The sequence below is a fragment of the Dendropsophus ebraccatus genome, chromosome 8, assembly GCF_027789765.1.
Source record: "Dendropsophus ebraccatus isolate aDenEbr1 chromosome 8, aDenEbr1.pat, whole genome shotgun sequence".
Classification (NCBI taxonomy): Eukaryota; Metazoa; Chordata; class Amphibia; order Anura; family Hylidae; genus Dendropsophus; species Dendropsophus ebraccatus.
This window is the reverse complement of record NC_091461.1, coordinates 92738034-92758648: the sequence shown is the minus strand read 5'-3', so window position 1 is coordinate 92758648 and position 20615 is coordinate 92738034. Positions and strand designations below refer to the sequence as shown.

The window sequence follows — 20615 nt, the reverse complement described above, 5'->3', positions numbered from 1 at the left end:
GTCCAGCACCAAATCTCTGCAGTATCAGCTGTTAGAGGATTTTTTGTTCGTATGTTCTACAACTCCCAGCATATCCTGAGGGCTTCAGGCTGTCAGTAAATGCTGAGAGTTGTAGTGTCTGCAGCTGGTATATATGGAGGATCCTAGGTGTATTGTATACTGGAGGCTTTGTGGGAGATCAGTATACATAGATCTGTAGGGGCTCATTGTGTGGGAGTGACCCCGAACAGCACTAATAGGGGATAGAACAAATATATAACATGACCTTATTATCACCATACTGTAAATATCACAGTTCCATCACACTGTTACTGACCAAATGCAGTACACAATATTACCAATAATACCTGTATACAAAAAAACTTATTATCACCTCACAACCATTACCACCAGATAGTAACTAATACCACCAATACCATAACTGAAATCCAGTATACCAAGACCAATAATAACAGTAAATAAGAAACATATATTATCACCTAACTGGGACCACCACCATTACCATCCCCATACCATTACTAAATAACTTCCAAATACAAATACCAGGATCATCCCCATACACATCTTCTCTGATCAAAGCCGCTCACTTTTCGCTTACTTCTCCATCATGCCCAGCCATCATGAAGACTTTTCCCGTACACAACTCGTCTGCATAGAATCTGCCAAACATTTTAGGGTTCTCGCTCATACAGTATAGACATCCTCTGTGCCCCCATACAGGAGTTAGGCCCCCTCTGTGCATCCATATAGTAGTTGGGTCCCCTTTCTTCTGTGCCTTCCATAGTAATAATGTTCCCTGTCCTGCTGTGGCCTTCATATAGTAATTAAGGCCCCTGTGCTGTGTCCCCATAGTAATAATGCCCCCTGTGCTGTTCCTCCATAGTAATAATGTCTCCTACTGTGTGCCCATAGTAATAATGCAGCAGGCAGGAGTGGTAGCACAGAGCAGTGAGGAAGAGGGGGGCTAGCTGGCTGAGTGAGGTCAGGTGTTGCTGGGGGTTTAGTGCTTGGGCTACTGCCGGCACCTTCATAGTAGCCAGTGCCCCATATAGTAGCCAATTCCACCCTCATAGTGCCCCATCTAGAAGTCAAATCCCTCCATAATGCCCCATATAGTAGCCAGTCCCCCATATAGTAGCCAAATCCCTCCATAGTCCCCCATATAGTAGCCAGTGCCCCATATAGTAGCCAAATCCCTCCATAGTCCCCCATATAGTAGCCAATTCCCCCCTCATAGTGCCCCATCTAGTAGTCAAATCCCTCCATAGTGCCCTATATAGTAGCCAGTCCCCCATATAGTAGCCAAATCCCTCCATAGTCCTCCATATAGTAGCCAGTGCCCCATATAGTAGCCAATTCCCCCCTCATAGTGCCTTTACTTTCTCTCTCCATAGGAAAACCATGAAGACAGGGGGGAGAGCTTTAAACTGCTTTTTCATGATAAAAATGCATTTTTCGGCTAATAAACCCAATTACAAAGTTTCTTAAAATCGCCTGGACTATTGATTTCTGCAAAAAAAAGTGACACTTTAAAGAACAACTCCTGGCAATTAAAACACATTAAGGGTGCCTTCACACGTACCGCATCGCTGCGTATTTAACGCTGCGTATTTATCGTTGCGTGTTTGGTGCAATTTTTACATGCGAGTTTTGATTTTCACATGATTTTCATGTGAAAATCAAAACTCGCATGTAAAAATCGCACCAAACATGCAGCGATAAAAACGCAGCGTTAAATACGCAGCGATGCAGTACGTGTGAAGCTACCCTAAAAAGTTATATAACCTTATAATGTGCTTTAATTGCCAGTCTGGCCTCGTTCCCTAAGTCCCCCCCCCTCGAGTCATTAAAATGTATACTTACGTGATCCCTGTCAACCACAGAATCTTCGGCCATTGCCATTTGTGACAACTACGTCCTCTGTTGCGTCACCAAATGACTGACGGTTTGCTAAGCTCCGACTGGCTGAGCAATCTGTCAGCCATCTGAAACACTCCAGCCTCCTCTGCAGCGCCAGCAGCTGACTCACAGCTTGTTCAGCTCCGATTGGCTGAGCAAGCTGTAAGCCATGTGAGCCGCTGAATGGATGGGCGGGAGATTTAAACCACCGAACCAGAAAGTGAAGAACAGAAGACGGTGATCGAAGCACGGTGGGGTCCTGGGATGGATGAATTTCGGGCAGGAACAGACTCTCCAGTGACAGTCAGTATAAAATTGAGATTGGGGCTTTTATCTTCCCCTGACGGACTTGTCTTTTAACACAAGTTCTACTCTATTTTACATTAATCTGCTGATCACTGATACAATACACTGCACTACCACTGTAGTGCAGTGTATTGTAACTGTCAGCAGCCAATTAGTTAAGTGGCAGTGGCTACAATCCTGCAGCCGAATGAAAATCTGCTGCGAGAATGCAGAGCCATAGGCCATTAACAGTATCGAGTATCGCTGTGGATTTTGCTGCAACATTTGCTGTGGAAAATCTGCTGCAATACAGTACGTGTGAATCCACCCTTAAAGGAGAAGTCTGGCGATTGCTAAAATCCTGCAGCCTGTAGGGTGAGGGCGGAAACTGATTACAAGTAGGCACTTATCTCTCTTTGTGCTATGTCCAGATACAGCCCTGTTGTACATTTAAAGAGGATGTACCATCACAGCTGTAATATGGAGATATACATACCATTATGTCGGTGCTGCCCCCGATACTATATGCAAATGAGCCCGGGTGAAGCACTGAAGGCAGGCTCGGCGTGTGCTATTCAAATTCATCTCCTCCCCCCGCCCGTGATGTGCGCCACCTCCATGCATCATGCACGCCTCCTATTCTAATAAAGTACCATTTCGTATGCTAATCTGGCAGGTCCAACAGTGTGCCGCACAGCCCCGCCTCCTGTTTTTTCAGCCCGGCCACCTTGTCATCACACCGGGATCACTGTAGGACCTACCAGATTAGCATAAGAAGCGTTACTATATTAGAATAGGAGGCGTGCATGATGAAAGGAATCGGCGCACATCATGAGCAGGGGGAGGAGATGAATTTGAATAGTACGCACTGGGGCTGCCTCCAGTGCTTCACCCCTGCTGATTTGCATATCCATTCGGCTACGAAAATAACGGCGACCGAGCGGCGAACTGAAAAATGCTCCACACCAGCTGATTGTACAAGTCAGTGCCAACAGAATGGTATGTATATCTCCATATTACAGTTCTGATGATACATCCTCTTTAACTTTATTTCAATCCATAGCTCCAATGCAGCTTAAGGCTGGGTTCACACTATGTATATTTCAGGCTGTATTTGGTCCTCATGTCAGGTCCTCATAGCAACCAAAACCAGGAGTGGATTGAAAACCCAGAAAGGATCTGTTCACACAATGTTGAAATTGAGTGGATGGCCGCCATATAACGGTAAATAACTTCCATTATTTCAATATAACAGCCGTTGTTTTAAAATAACAGCAAATATTTGCCATTAAATGACGGCCATCCACTCAATTACAACATTATGTGAACATAGCCTTTCTGTGTTTTTAATCCACTCCTGGTTTTGGTTGCTATACAGCCTCAAACATACAGCCTCAAATATACGTAGTGTGAACCCAGCTTAAGAGATAAAGCCCATGGGGCATTCCCCTAGGCTAGAGGCCCAGCAACATTTGGCCTCTTCTCTCCTAACTCCCATATGCCTGCATGTAATCATGAAATCGTTGACTTCAGGGTAAAAGCCCATCCCAATCTGTATAAAAATTGTAAGGCCTATTTCTCAGGGCTGGAGCAATGGACTGAAACCAGACTTAAATCTCCTGATTTAAAGTAAGAGTTCCTATTGTACTGTACATTATTGTATCTTTACGTTAGTTAGCAAAAACCTACAGACAGGTCCACTTTAAGGGTCTGAAGCAATCATGGCATGCTTGGACTTTGTGATTGCCAACACAGGGGAACAAGGAAATAGTAGGGAGTGTAGTGTATATGCAGTGTAGAGTGGTTTGCAGTATTTTGCTTATTGTATTTTGGAGAGGGTCTGGGTGCGACACCCTTCACTGCTGGTACAGTAACTGCACTGCCTCTAAGAGAGTCACAATGAGCCCTCTAATGACTGTTATGGTGGCTCAGCAAGTAGTGTAGAGCAAACTCCAGAAAAGTGGCATTCGACATTCAACTCATGGTGTATGGAACCCATACTCTTTTCTGAAGTTCGCTCAACACTATCAGCAAGTGATTAGTTGATAGCATAGCCTGTCAGGTCTCTGCGGAGGCAGGCCCAAGAAGGGGGAAGCTTTGCCTACACTTACAGAACCAGAGACCTGAAGTGTCCATGGAGATGGTGAGTAACCATCACTCCCTGTGTCTCTACTACACACTATGTAAGATGTGTTAGGCAGTTTAGCAAACAGCTGAGCATCTGCTTAAAGGGAACCTGTCACCCCCCGTGCCGGGGTGACAGGCTCCCGACCCCCCGTTAGAGACCCCTATACTTACCTCATCGCGCCGGGTCCCGCTTCTGAAGATGGTCGGGTCCCGGAGATCTCAGCCGCTGCAGCCCGGTGCGCGCGCTGTGAGATGAGTCCAACGCTCATAGAGAATGACAGGAGAGTCCAGCGCTCCGTCATTCTCTATGGGTGTTGGACTCATCTCTCAGCGCGCGCGCCGGGCTGCAGCGGCTGAGATCTCCGGGACCCGACCATCTTCAGAAGCGGGACCCGGCGCGATGAGGTAAGTATAGGGGTCTCTAACGGGGGGTCGGGAGCCTGTCACCCCGGCACGGGGGGTGACAGGTTCCCTTTAAAGCAGAAGTTTGGCCAAAAGTATTTTTTAATATGTTATTACTTATGGAAAGTTAGACAAATTTCTAATGTACATTAATTATGGGATATGCACATATACTGCTATTTCCCTTAATTTAGTAGATCATGGAGTCTTCAAATTCTGTCAAAAGCCATGAAGTCACAAATCAGTTGTAATTCCTATGGAGTGTCCAGCAGGGGGCGCACTATATATAGAAGTCAATGAGTACCATTGACTTCTATATATAGTGCGCCCCTTGCTGGACACACTATGGATTCAATGGATGTCTATGTAAAAACACAATATAATGTGCAGTATGTTTTATTGATTGAATATATTTATGGAATACTTTGGATACTATGGAATACAAAGTATTCCATAAATGTATTCAATCAATACATTAGGAGGGCACCGAGCAGGGAGGGAGAGAGGTGCCTGTGCATCTAACTACCTCCCCCCTCCCTCCCTGCTCGGAGCTGTGGGACACATATGCACGGTACTACTCCTCCCATCATCTGCTCATAGTATGAGCAGATGATGAGGGAGTAGTACCAGGGCTATCCCCATCACCTGCACATCCCTGCCGCCGCTGATGCTCTTCTGTTCACATGCCCTGCCGGGGACTGACTGCAGAGCTCACAACCGCCCCAGCCTCCTGCCGATTCGTTCCCTGATGTCACCCCCGGCAGGTCAAGTGACATCAGGAAACGAGTCGGAAGGAGGCTGGAGCACAGTGAGGTCACTAATCAGTTGTAATTCCTATGGAGTGTCCAGCAGGTGGCGCACTATATATAGAAGTGATGGGTACTCATTGACTTCTATATATAGTGCGCCCCCTGCTGGACACTCCATAGGAACTACAACTAATTCATGGCGTTATGGCTTTTGACAGAATTTCAAGACTCCCTGATCTACTAAATTAAGGGAAATAGCAGTATATGTGCATTTCCCATAATTAATGTACATTAAAAAAATTGTCTAACTTTCCATATGTAATAACATATTAAAAAATACTTTTGGCCGGAGTTGTCCTTTAAATAATGGCCCCCAACATCCTGTTTGAACATTGTAAGTTGATGCTGCATTCAACTTACAATATTGACTAATGTGGGCAAAGAGGATGCATATGGGAACTTACCATGGTGTTTAATAAGGATCTAAATGTATATGGTAGCAGCTGGACCACCAGTGACAGCAGTCCCAGTTTGTTTGTGTCTCTGAGCATTAGCTTTTTAGTAAACAATGCCAAGCAATGGAAAGTTCTGGAAGGAGAGCTGATTGGCACTGAATATTATCAGTACCAGTCATTGTTGAAGACACAGATTTCTCTGGATGATCTAATGCAGGTTCTTTCAAAAAAATTATAAAACTAGCTATTAACTAAACAAAGTTCTATAAAGGAAATGTCTGCTGTAATTCACGTCCACAACTGCTAAAAATTTTAGGACAGCTAGTTCAAGGAGATACATGGAACCTATATGCATCATATATCCTGCTGTGCTCTCAGAATGCAGAAAAAATAATTTTATTCTCTGGTACAAAGAGTCAAAGAGGTTTTCCCAAGCTCCTGATATGCAGCAAGCTGGAATATCTCCTCTCTCGCCCCTCCCTGCTTGACTGACACCTGGAAGCTGAGTACCAAGCAGGTTCAGGTATTCTTTGTACCATGGAATAAAAGCATTTTCTACATTCTAGAACCACAGAAAGATATGTGAAAGGTATCATGTATCTGCTTGACCCGACACCTATCTAACTGTGGCACAGTTTGGAACTTGATTTGCAGCTCACAGAATCCCTTTAAACAGTCAAATTCACTTAAAGGAGTTGTCTAGGAAATCTGTACTTATTTCCCTAGCTTTTCCTCCCAGCTTCATTATCATGGCACCTGGTCTCTGTTGCACTTCACTTCATGGTGATGGGGTTAAAATGGGATATTGTGGCTCAGCCAATCATTACAAGACAAGACCCTGCTGCAGCTTGTGATTGGCTCAGTACCTCCTCACTGTCAATACAGTCTCAGATGTACCAAAAAGAGTGATGAAGATGTTGCAGAGGAAGCCCCAGGACACAGGTAGGTAAGTATGTGTTACATTTTTATTTTCATATTGAGCCCAGCCAGATAAACAAAAAAAATAACAATAAGTATCCAGAATACAGCACCACTCCTAAAATATATAATAGGAATGTGCCAACTATGGACACACATAATTGCCAGCTATGGTTGCACAATTTCCAGTGCATATAAGCTGCCACCACTGAAAGAGTGGAAACCTTTTCTCTGAAGTGAACAATCACACTTCTCTATATGGCATCTGATGAATGAGCCTGGGTTTGGCAAATGCCAGAAGAACATGACCTGCTTGATTATGTTAACTGTAAAGTTTGGTGGTAGAGGGATAATATTATGAGGTTGTTTTTCAGGGGGTTGGCCTTTAGATTTGTTAAAGGGAATATTTTGTTAATGCTTCAACATACCAAGACATTTCCCTCAACAGTAAGGAGAAGACCCTTTTCTTTTCCTACCTAACTGTGCCCCATTGCACACAGCACGGTCCTTGGGTGAGGAAGAACTCGACTGGACCACACACGGCCCTGACCTCAACCCAAACATCTCTGGAATGAACTAGAAAGCAGATTGTAAGAAAAGCCCTCTTTTCCAACATCATTGTCTGACCTCACAAATGCTCTTCTGGATGAATGGGAAAAAAATCCCTACAAACCAACTCCAAACTCTTGTAGAAAGTGTTCCCAGGAAATCACAGACACCTCCAGGAACAACCCAAAAACCCTTAAAGGGAACCAATTGGTCTGATATGGTTCCCTGAACTGCTGTATACAGCTCCTGTAGCAGCCACGGCACGTAACCGGCCACAGCTGCAGCAGGAGCTGTATAACCGGAAAAAATCACTTTAATCCTCCGTACGCGTGACAAGCAGAGGTAGGGAGGTAGTCATTTGGGCGGCTCCCCGCCCATGTCTAGTCACCGCGCTCCGAGGGGATAAATGACAGGCAGAGAGGTCAGTTACTGGCCTCTCTGCCTGTCAATCATCCCTCGGAGTGCGCTGACAGAAGGAGCGCAGTGACCCACCTAGATGACTACCTCCTCGCTCTGTCTGTCACGCGCTCGGAGGATTAAAGTACTTTTTTTCAGTTATACAGCTCCTGCTGCAGCCGCGGTTGCTGCACGAGCTGCCTACAGCGGTTCAGGGAACCATATCAGCCCGATTGGGCTTATTGGTTCCCTTCAAGCCATCTGTCATATGAGAGGGAGACAGATAAACCTTAAAGTCCCCATACACTTAAGACTTTCTTTGTCCGAACCTGCCGATTGTGGCAGATTCAGCTGTAAGTCTAACATGTATCGAGCTGTCTAGAACCACCACTGACAGAAATTACAATGGTGATAGGGGTCGGCTGTGATGCAAAATCAGGCCAACCCCCTTGTTCAGAAAAAGATAAGCCACAGCAAGAGTACCATTGCTTTGGCTTAACCCTCCCCTCCCCATAGAGAACACAGGAACTTTTTAGATGAGAATACCTCTATAAAGTAACAGGGAACTACTAAAACCTCTTAGTATAGTTACTGGAAAAAAAGCAACATTCTCACAGAGGGCAGTGGGGATGTGGATAAAGCAAATAATGGCTTTTAAGAATACTAGGAATTAAAGGGCAGATATGCTAAAATGGTGACAGCCGCCAGTGGTGTTAGGTAGAGTGTATATGTAGGTGTGCATTAGGGCATGGTTAGCCCACCTGGCTGAGGCAGAAATGGCAGTCAGATCTTGGTACGAAAGGCATTGGAGGGGCCAGAGCTCTAAGGTTTATAGCTTGGGAAGTAATAGGGACCTCAGATGGAAAAAGAGAAGCTTACCTGATCCTTGATTTAGAGAAGTGAATCATTACATTTTACTGGAGCCTGTTGATTTGGTTGAGTTGGTTTTAGAGGGATGCAGTGTGAGAGGTACAGTCTTTGCATAAATTGTGAAAAATAATATATACTGTGCACAGACTGACATTTTAATACTTATTGACAGTTTAATACCTATTTTACTGATGGAAAAAAAATGATTCAAATTTATTAAAATATGTGGTGTTGGGTGCAGGCACTAACTTGAGAAAATAATAGTATACACTTTATTAAGATATGTTACTGTAAGTTCATGTCATTCAACATTATGTTATATGACATTCTTTTTTGGGCTGTGACCACAAGTAATACCACAAGTAATTTAATTGACATTTTAGAATTGCTAGTATCTTTATTAGTATCACCAGTATCATTGCTATCTTCTGAAATGTCATATTTAAGTAGTAACAAAACAAAGGATGCTGCTTTTTAACTCCACTCCTCTCTGGGTGCCTGGGAAAGGTGGATGCAGTCCTGGAAAACTTCTCCCAAGACTGTATCCAGCTTTTCCAGGCACCTGGACAGGAGCGGAGTTCAAATGCAGGAACCTGAAAGCTGATGACCAGCCTTAGCGAAGCACTTCACTTTGTTACTACTGTAGATTCGCTCAACTCTAAATATTACATTGGACGTTTTTTGCAAGAATAGAAAACTTTATAATATGTGAATAGGAATTCATACAATTTTTCAATTTACTTCAATGAAAAAAGTATCGGTGCAGTTCTTCTATTTTATTCACATTGAATTTCCAGGTCTTGATAAGTTTTGATGATTTATAACATTCTTCTCATTTACAGTTACTCACACATTACATGTATAACACACATCACACAAAGGAAAAACAAAGATATGATGAAAAAAGTATTTATTGAAATGTTGTCATAAAAAAAAAAATTCACACCGATCTTGTCATACATGTCATCAAGTCAGTCAACCAATATGGACACTTTTTAAAATGAAAGCCATCTGATAATAGAAGAATTTTTGAAAACACATTTTATTCCACCTAAGTCTGAAAAAAGTTGAAGGAAGATGGGTTAGGCAGTTAGATATATTTGAGGCAACCACTCTATTAAGAGGTAACCACTTACCAAGCAGGCTACCTGCGCAACAAAAATAGGTTGTCTGAACTGAAAGACGTTAAACTTACCTAGAAAAAAATATCAGTCGATATCTTGCTCTGCCTTGATGCCACAACAAAAAAGGAGCTAGACGGCTCGTAAAATGACAGTGCTACCACTAAACACTGAAGGCTCCTGCAAAACTAAATGTCTTACAGGGCAGATAGAAACCCATGTCTTCTTCTTGCCTTGGCAGTAGTAGACGTCTTCTTCATTTACTTTCGCAGTGACCTCAAGATTGAACCCTAAAGAAACTAAAATTTCCAGTTTCCTTAATTTCTTAATTTATAACAAGAAAAGTTGGGTTTTGATTTATTGAACTATTAAAGCTGAAATCTTTAATGATAAAGAACCTGGTGCAGTCTGAAATAAGGATGGGACTTGGGAGGCAGAGTCTGATTTGTATGGGGACATCCAGATGGAAAGTAACCAGAATATGGCCTTAAAAACCCCAATTTTTTGTATGTGGGCAGACCCTCTCTCTACTTGCTTTGCAGGGGCTCTCCACTATGTTGTATTGCTTTTTTTGTCTCTTAGTTCTTTACACTTCTTTAACTTTTACTTTTACAAATTTTTACTTTCTACCTTAACTTCTAAACAAACTTACAATTGGTTTCATCATCTGTGAGACAAGATCCTTCTGCTACACAGTGGCCTTTATCAAAACCCACCATCACACTGAATTAACCAGACAACAACAGGCTAATAAATTCCATTCATATGCCATTACTATGATTTGACTTTGTCGAGAATGACAAATTCAAACATGTCAAGACAAGACAAACACTACTTACAGAACAGTATATAGGTAATAACTGAACAGAATTTAATAATGAATGACGGATGGACCTACAACACTCAACAAGAAGGTACATCACTTTATTTCATTTAGGAACTATAACAACAAAACCAACAGTTAGGCACAACATAGGAACACAAGGAAGTTACGTGTGTACGGCAAAGACGGTTATACCAAGATAAGTCAAGATTGATGATTTGAAAAGTATCATCTTACCTAGAGACTGGAGGGTCTGATAGTTCTCCATCATCACCTCCCTGTAGAGTTCTTTCTCTTCATCATTTAAACAGTCCCATTCCTCCTTGGAGAAGTAAATCGCAACTTCATCAAATGTAGACTGTACCTAAAGGAAAAAAACTTCAATTAAGGACGGATAGATAGAACAAAATCGGGAAGTGTGACAATAGAGACTGCTGCCTGGGAAATGCCTCACAATTTTGCTTAGTTGCTTCAACACCAGCAATACACGAGAGGCACCTTTGTTTGTGAACGGCATAGTTTGTGGCTGGCATACTGCAGTACAGCTACTACATACTGGGAACTACATTGATGGCAATCTATTAGTAAAAAAATGGAAAAATGTTTAATGGGAAAAATGTTTTGTCAGCCCCCTTTTACACCTTGATTCCAGAAATTCAAACTTACCCTTGGTTAAGAGACCAGTCTTGTGTTGCTCCAAATCAGTTTCATCAATGCACAAAGATGGACACAGCCGTAGCATAAAAATGGTCATAAGCCAATTATTACTGAAGTAGTTTTTTACAAATGCAGCCATAATTTTATAGCTCGGGATATTAATGTATATTATCTTCTGCACAGTGTGGGGTAGCTCAAAGGGTAAAAATAACGTGGTAATACAAACACATAAAACACAAGGCGAAGAAAGGCAGTGTTTTCTTAAAACAGGTTATTAAAGAAAAACTAATAATCACCTGATTAAAATATGGAATTCTATGTTTGTTAAGGCCAACTTCATATCACATGAATAAGTAGGAACCTAAAAAGACAGGTATTTGGAAAGACTTTTCTCATCTTTAAAATATACAGATAGGTGAATTTTCAATTTAGATTTTAAGCCCTAATGTGGACAGGGGTTGTGAGCCATGTACAGCACTGTGGAAAAAGTTGTAACCAATGTAAACAGATTTTTCAAAAAATAAAAATAATAAAAACAGCTTCATCATTCAGTAGTAAACGTTTATTTTGTTAGCTGGAAATGATTGACTTTTAGATACTATATACAATAATCTAAGGAGGCAATGCTGTGCTGTTTTTAGATAGCATCCCTTAGTCATATGTTTCCAGTAGAGTCTATTGTCACGTACCTCTCCATTCACATGATATACACTGGAGGTGCAGTTTACAAGCTCCTCTGCTGTTTCCATGCTTTCCATCTTCACTGGGTGTGGTCATTGAATACTGTTTCTACAATCACAGGGATACATTCTCATTGTCGGAGAAAGGTCCATGGGGTTGCTCCTCTTCTGTCTCCATTCTACAGAGAAAAGAAATGCTCTACTTTATATAAAAAAAGTCAATTAAAGCAGCATATGAGAACTGTTCCCTTCACTAACAGGAGGTAATATGTCAGCCCCAGTTACCGGGAAATTAGCAAAAAATACATATATATAAATATACATATACAGCTATTTTTCTTTTGCTAATTTCCCGGTAACTGGGGATGCTAGCAATGTCCCCCCCTCCCTTCCTCCATCCCATCTCTCTGCCTGTCTCCCTCCCGGCCATGCCGCCCGGTCCTGTGCAGGGGGGTGAGTGCTCCTTATCTGCCACTCACCCTGCTGCACCTCCTTCCAAGAAGCTGCCCGTGCTCTCCTATCCTCTATGAGCCCCTGCGGCTTTGTACCCCACCACCCAGTCCCATGCAGGAGTGCTCACCCCTAACCCCTCCTCACGTCCTCACCCCGGCGCTTGGTCCTGTTTGGGTCGAGCACTCCTGCACCTCCTCTTGTCCCCTCTGTTCTCCTCCTCCTCCCGTCATTCTGAGCCCCTGCAGCCCCATGCCCCGCTGTGTCTCAGCACTCATCCTGCCGCTTGGTCCCATGCAGGAGCACTCACCCCAACGGGACCGGGTGGCTGGGTGAGCGCTCCTGCACGGGACTGGGCATCGGGGTACGGAGCCGCAGGGGCTCATAGAGAATGGGCGGCAGTGAGGGCACGGGGAGCTTCTTGGAAGGAGGTGCAGCGGGGTGAGCGGCAGATAAGGAGCGCTCACCCCCTGGCACGGGACCAGGCGGCATGGTCGGGAGGGAGAAAGGCAGAGAGATGGGATGGAGGGGAAGAACATTGCCATCACAGAAAGGGAGGGAGGGATGGAGGGAGAGAGCACTGATTCAACTACACAGACGTCTATTCTTAGGGTACTACTACACAAAGTGATTTTTAGCGATTAACGACGAACGATAAACGATCACAAACGAGATAGTTTATTGTTAACCTGAAATCGTTCAACTTAGTACACAGAACGATAATCGTTATTGCGATCGTTACTATGATCGTTACTCCTTCTGATCCCAGCAAAACAATGAATAATGTGCAATTACACTGAACGATTAGTGAAAAAATGCGGAATTACAGCGAACGATTAATGATCGAGATCAACGACATACGAACGATTTTTCAGTCGTTGCCTGCAATTACACTGAACGATTATCGTTTAAATTCAAACGATATAACGATTTTTCGCACGATAATCGTCCCGTGTAATAGGGCCCTTAGTCTATACTTCTACATCAGCCCCCTGCTGGACCCTGCCGGAAAACATACACTTGAGACGTGACGTCACATTTTTTTTTAGAGAAATTGAGCCTGCCTGGTCTACTGAATTGAGGGAAATAGCACTTTATGTGCATTTCCCATAATTATTGTATATTAGGGATTTGTCTAACTTTCCATATGTAATAAAATATTTAAAAAATCCACTCTAATCCACTGTGGAGGCTTAAAGGTGCACATATATATTGTATATATGGCTAAGGATAGTATAAAAATAAATAAGATAAATCATATACACCTACCCTGTTTCCTTACAGCTCCCCATCGGACATCATCCAATTTTACTTCTTCCTGTTTCCTGAGATGAACTGTCTCAGCTGGAAATGCTCATTCAGCCAATCACTGACCGAGGTGGGATACTACTGTGGGCAATGGGTGGCTAAGAAGGCAGTTCCTGCTGAGACAACTTGTTTTAAAAGCAAGAAGTGGTGACGAACTGGAAGCTTTAGGGGATCGGGGGAGGTGAGTATGTTTTACTTTAAAATTTTACACCACCCTCCAGTCAGGGTATAGTCTACCATCCATCCTTGTGTTAGGGATTTGTACCCATTTCTTTCCTTCTTCTCTTTCTCAATCTTTTCCTCTTTTCTTTGTTCTCCCCTTTCTCCCCTTGTTTGAGCCCTTTGTGGATTCTCCAATATATACACATTACATTATATAACACTATTTGCTGTAACAATCTTGGGGCCCTTTTCTTTGTTGTTGTGTATTGTAATAATTGTCTCTTTGTGTTTTCCTGGCACCTGATTCTGTTATACTTAGAAAATGTTAATAAAATTTACAACTATAAGATTTTACACCACCCCAAGTCAGTATAGAAAATAAAATGACATGCCAGGACAATCCTGTTCAATTTCTGCAGGGCATGCTCTGGCTAAGGGCACTGCATACAACTTGTAAAATCGTGATATCTAATGAGATAACGTAATGTTCCTGTTGTCCTGAATTAAACAACTAGTGTGAAAGTGAATCTGTCACTCTTCGGACAAATTTGCTGTGAAATTTTAAAGGGGTAATCCGGAAAGTAAAGATTTTTATTTTGCATTAATACATTGCTTTAACCCCTTCAAGACAGAGCCCTTTGATGCACAAAAGTCCGGGTCAGATAAATGCAATGTTCCTCCCCGCCTTCTAAGAGCCATAGCGCTTTTATTTTTCCACCTACAGGGCTAGTTGGGGTGTCAATTTTTGCGCCATGATCTCTAGTTTTTATTAATATCATATTGGTGTAACAAAAAAATTTTGATCGCTTTTTATTATTTTTTTTTCTGATATATAATTAATTAAAATCAGCAATCCTGGTGTGTGTTTTTTTTTGTTTACGTCATTCACCGCGCAAGAACAATAATGTTATATTTTAATAGATCTGACAATTCCGCACGCTACGATATGTAATATGTTTATTTATTTTTTATATTTTTATCTTTATAATGGGCAAGGGGGTATTTTAAACTTTTATTGGGTTTATAAGGAGTTTTTAATAACTTTTTATTACACTTTTTTATTTTACACTTTTTATCACTGTTAAACATGCAATCAATAGATTGCATATACTGATCTATGCTATGCCACATGAAGTAATGTTGTATGTTTAAGTTTTTATGATGGACTAATTTTTAATCTTTTGTGATTTGTAGGATCCTCGAATCAATAGATGAAATAATCATGTGGCCATGAGCAAGTGAACTGTTAATTGCAGCAGGAGGAGAAACCATCTGTAACGATATTTTCCGTTCCTGGTTATCACAAAAAATATATTTTATTTTTTTTTTATATTTTTTTTTTTTATGCGTTTTTCATGCGTTTTTTGTTTTTTCATGGTGTTTTTCAGTTTTTGGTATTGCACATTCACTTTTGACACAGTATAGGATGATTTATTCACGTACTAAGTGCGATTGTCTTCACGTGTGTTTATTATTTTTATTTATTTTCACATAATAGAATATATATTTGATAGCACATTTTACTTTATACACCTTTCTTCTTGAATACATTATGTATTTACATTATCTATTAATATTTTTTTCATATATATCATGTACACATATATTTTTTATATAGTTATTACACTGGCCACTATTATTATTATTTTAAATTTTTTGTTATTTATTTCCATACTTTTATATAATTATATTTTCATTTTTCAATGGTATTATTTAGTATTTATGCACAAGTCACTTTAATTGCATTGTGAAACTTTTGTAACTTGCACAATGTTATGGATGTACATCATCGTTTTCAGCACATTGACATGCACTGGTCACTTTGTAACAGGGACGGAGCTGCATATATCCCTCCTGCTCCTATTTTCAGATACCTGGTGATGTGCATGCCCGTCTCCACTCACTGACTCCACTGCTGTGGTTGCTCGGCAACCCGGAACGTCGCTGATTCCCGTGATCATGTGATGAGTCACGTGACCGGGAGTCATGACGTACTTCCGGGGAGCGACCCGGCCGTGACAGGAAGTGGGTGTGCGGCGTTCATGCGCTGCCGAGCCACAGGTGATTGTTTGATATTGAGTTACGATTGGAGGATTGGGGTATATAAGGCCCCCCCTGCTAGGACGTCATTACCCCTGGACGAAGGACACGAAACGCGCGTCGGGGTGGTGGTGTCCTGGAGAGCGAGCGGACTTTGTGATTTATTAGTAATAAGAGCGATTCTTATATGGGGTGGGAAGGGTGTTTACATCAGATATAGGGGTTTGTTCCCCATGTAACAAAATTCTTTGCACATAGCACTTTATAACTGGTCCCAGTGTTCTTTCTTATGAATTGCTCCTATATTGCTCTTATATATTTATGTATATGTGATATCTCTCCATGATTGCCACCCTGTTTTTATAAGTGTTGATTCATTTTTTTCTTTTTTTCTGTATTTTAACATGATTTAAATAAAATTATTTGCTACAATACTCAATTTTGTTTTTTTTAGTTATACGTTTATGCCATAGCATAGCATAGATCAGTGATATCGGCGATCTATGCATAGAGACTGTCTGAGAGCAGACTCTATACATGGATCGGAGCTAAGTGACTGGCTGCGGGGGTCCCGATCACTCAGTGACAGATGCTTGTTCTGTCACTGAGTACCTTAAATGCTGCGATCACTATAGATCGCGGCGTTTAAGGTGTTAATGAGATGCAGCTGCAGGATCGCCGCTGCCTCTCATTTCCTCCGGCCCCAAAGAAACTGATGTGTGCGGTGCGGCTCTCACTGCAGCGCTCCCGCACACATCAGAAGCCCGGTCAGTGCAGAAACATATATACACATGTTACTGACAGGAAGGGGTTAACAAACTTATACAGCTTTGTAATTTTTATAGAAATATACAGTACACAGAGGGAACCCTGCTCTGTACCAATAAAGCTGTGCGGCAGTGCTTAATCACTGGGTTTAGATAGCCCTGCAACTCCCAAGATGAACATTGGTGGCAGCAGAGGGGCCCATGTCGTCCCTTACTGCTGCCACTCAACAAAGTAATATAACTTCATTAAAGTCCAAAAAAACTAATTTTTTCAGCACTGTTGTGGATTAAAAACTTATTTTCAATACAGGACAGCCATGGAAAAAACATTGTTTTACGTGTTTCGGCGAGCGCCTTGTTCACAACCACAACTTCATTAAAGTAACCTATTCACAAAAAATTTAACTCTACAAAGTACCCCTTTAATAAACATATTTTGAACCATAAAGTAAATCCATTAGCTACAATTCGTGTTCCAAACTTCTGACACTGTTTCATATATCTGTGGTTCCAGAACCTAGGAAAATGCTATAATTCTCCTGTGCAGTGGATGGAAGAAGCATCCAAAATTTAAAGTGGTGAGGGCCGGAATGCCTCTTTGCTGCCTCTCCCATACATGACCCTCCCAAGTGGCTGCCAATCAAGCAGATATAGGAAGGGAGGGGGAGTGAGAAGGCATTACAGCTTGCAGCAGATCAGCGGTTTGGAAAAGCCTGCATGTTCCACTGCAGATCCGCATCCTGCCCAGAGAGTTCACATGTATTCCACTAGATAAATCCTATAGACGTCATTGGGACTTTGAGGTTTCAGTTTCCGCTTACATTCCACTTGAATTCTGCGCCTATTCTGCCAGAGCTAAAGAAGAGGACATTTCAAGCAGAAACCTTTTCTCTTCAATTCCTCAGGGTGAACATACCTTAAAGGGAATCTGTCAGCACCTGTTCAGGGTTCTGAGGTGCTGACAGTGTGAAGAAGATGTGTGTCTCTTTCTTTTTCTGATAAGTGCTGTACTTTGTCCCCAATCTGTGCCGTAACTTTCTCTGCAAGTGTCAAAGAGGGGCAGTGGTGATGCGTTCGTGCCGCACTCGGCCCGCCTCACCACTACTTCCTCCTCTTGAATATTCATTGTGCCCGTCCTCTGAGCCTCCTGGCAACGTCATCTTTAGCTGCGCATGCGCCGTTCATGGCAAGAACCGTGAGCGCCCTTGCCAGTTTGCGCATGCGCCCTGGTTCTGTGCACTGTGTGCGCTCCTGCGGACCGATTTGCGCATATGCTGTAGTGCGTCGGAGCAGCACTGAGCAAAGCAATTGAGGGCATAGGCTCTGACCTTCAGTGCGCCTGCGCCGCTCCGACGAACTACAGCGCATGCACGAATCAGGCCGCAGGAGCGCGCACAATGCACAGAACCAGGGTGCATGTGTAAACTGGCAAGGGCGCACGCGTCTCTTGCTATCAACGGCACATGCACAGCTAAAGAGGACGTTGCCAGGAGGCCCGGAGGACGGGCGCAATGAATATTCAAGAGAAGCTGGGAGGAGGAAGTAGTGGTGAGGCGGGCCAAAGTGCGGCACGAACGCATCACCACTACCCCTCTTTGACCCTTGCAGAGATTGGAAACAAAGTACAGCACCCATCAGAAAAAGAAAGGTAACACACGCACTCGAGACACTCGACTTCATCGCACTGTCAGCACCTCAGAACCCCGAACAGGTGCTGACAGATTCCCTTTAAATGTGTACTAGACAAGAGTCCCACTGGGTCAGCCCCATCCAGCCTAATTGAGGTGGCCATGATTCTAAATACAGTTGACACTGTTTATGCAACTTTCATTATCTTTATGGCAGCTACAAAAACTGCATATAAAGCGCACACTCAGCTGTTCTGGATTCCTGGTCACCTCCACCAGACAGGAGGGTGCTAGGAAGACACAGTTCTTGTGTCTTCTAGGTTCAACCTGATGGACTCTTGTCTCCTTTCAACCTTATTAACTATGTTACTATGTGATAGGTGCAGATCCTACAAATGGGACCCACATCTATCTGACATGCGGCTCCATTCGTTCTAATTGAGCTGCACCACCGACCAGTACCTGGGTATAGAACGACGCCATATGCGGGAACCAGGCTGCGGTTTAAAAAAGGGACCACAGCACTGGCACCTTTCTATCCATGTGAAACATAGTTTGATATGACGCTGATGAAGCTCTGTTCCTTACTGCTGAGTGAACTGTGCAGCGGCTCATAGCTGCACAGTCCTCTCCCTTCAGATCAGTGCTGGAGAGGAGAGGAATCTGGGAATGATGTGCATTAAAAGCCCCATCTGATGCCCAGAACTGGAGCTGAAGGTCCTGCAGAACCTTCCATGATGTCACAGTTAAGTGATTAGTGACATGACTGGGAAGAATGATCACTGTAGGTAAGGATAATCTGTAATAAAATAATTGTGTGTCTGTGTATGTATTTAGCAAAGTTGTTTGTCTATGGTGATGTAGAGGTATATATATGGGTGTAGTAGCACTGTGTCTGTGGGTATGCTTATGTAGGAGAGCTGGGTGTGTATTTAGCATGGTTTATAGCTATGTATACTGTCATAGAGTGTTAAAGTAGCTCTGTCATATCAATAAACTTTGACCCCTTCACTGCACTAACCCATTTACTGCCTTAGATCACCAGGGAAGTTTAATTTGCATGACTTTTTTTTTTGTTTTAGTTGTCTAAACCAGGAGTGTGTCTTATACTCAAGTGCTTCTTACAATCTGAAAAATACAGTATATTAGTCCACATGGGCGTGTATAATTATGCACTATGCCCCTTGTGTGCCTGTGGATAATCATGTGGGCATTCATAATAAACAGTAAAAGGATTATGTAGTAATCCAATTAGATGGGACTATATGAGTAAAGTACACCAGGCTGGCAAGTGCATAAAAGGTAAGCAGATAGTAGGGATGTATCTGTATACTTTGTCTATGTCGCTGACTGATCAAAGATCGTTCACTGCAGTCTGCAAAATGGCCGACTATCATCTCAGACCAATGCAATCCATATTTGGCTGCTCTGCATTGTCAAATGGGGGTCATGTGATCCCTGCTTTCCCTACGACAGAATATAGTAGACACTTATTGCACATTTTGTAGATATTCTGAGGAAAACCTATATATTTATTTATTGGTCAACGACCTTTCAACAAACTTTGCACAGATCAACATTACACGATTACAAGCTAAGGCTATGTTCACATTTGGTAAGAGACCGGCCGTTCCAGGACCTGGCCGGGTCACGGAATGGCCGGTCTCAGAAAAGATCATCCTGCCGCTGAGTTCTGATGCAAGCGCATCCGTGCGCACCAGCATCGGAACTCCCCGTTGCACACAATAGAGCGTGCGGCTGGAGCCGCGCGCTCTATTGTGTGAACTGACAGGGACATGATAGTTTCTCACGCCACCGCTAGGGATCCTGGCCGGAGTGTATACCATGTGTATACATTCCGACCGGGATTCCCTCTGCCTGCAGCACTACGAAAGTACCGTGATTTCTGGAAATGTATGTATTGTGAACAAAGCCTAATATTGTATAAGAAATGTTGCCACATATCTTATTAGAGAAAATTGCTTATTTCTCAAATTGCCAGGTTCCTTTCCTGCTTATACCTCCAAAAATGATTACTTAAACTGAAAAAAGAAAAAAAAAATGCAAAAATGTACCTTGAAGGGAACAGACTGACTGGATTATCAGGAAGAGCTGAACACTCTGGTAAATGTTATATCTCAATTAATTGCTGGATTAAAAAATTTACACTGCCTAGCACTGCTCTATAATGTCATCCATGTGGATACTACTACATATAAGGGTGAGTGCAGTGTATGGAGGCCATAACAGAGGCTGGTCAGGAGACATTAGCTCAGGGAGAGCTAAAAATTAGAGATGAAGTCTACAAAAGGGAAGTGGGAAGTGAAGG

General features: G+C 42.6%; 1 protein-coding gene across 4 annotated transcripts in view; it reads right to left on the bottom strand.

Annotated features, from left to right (window-relative positions):
• The window catches only part of LOC138799561 (zinc finger protein 585A-like), a 38143-nt gene that overhangs the window by 14777 nt on the left and 2751 nt on the right, over window positions 1-20615 (bottom strand). The window contains exons 1-3 of one of the 4 annotated variants that reach the window (XM_069980911.1): window positions 17575-17649; window positions 11941-12110; window positions 10832-10958 (exon numbers count right to left, since the gene is read on the bottom strand). The exons of 1 other annotated variant lie outside the window; for it this stretch is intronic. In XM_069980911.1, coding sequence (XP_069837012.1) covers window positions 10832-10958; window positions 11941-12009 — 196 coding nt within the window. In that variant the 5' untranslated portion in view covers window positions 12010-12110; window positions 17575-17649. Of the gene's footprint in view, window positions 1-10831; window positions 10959-11940; window positions 12111-15725; window positions 15795-17574; window positions 17650-20615 lie in introns of those variants that run through there. 2 more of the 4 variants (XM_069980910.1, XM_069980909.1) reach the window with 2 other exon arrangements.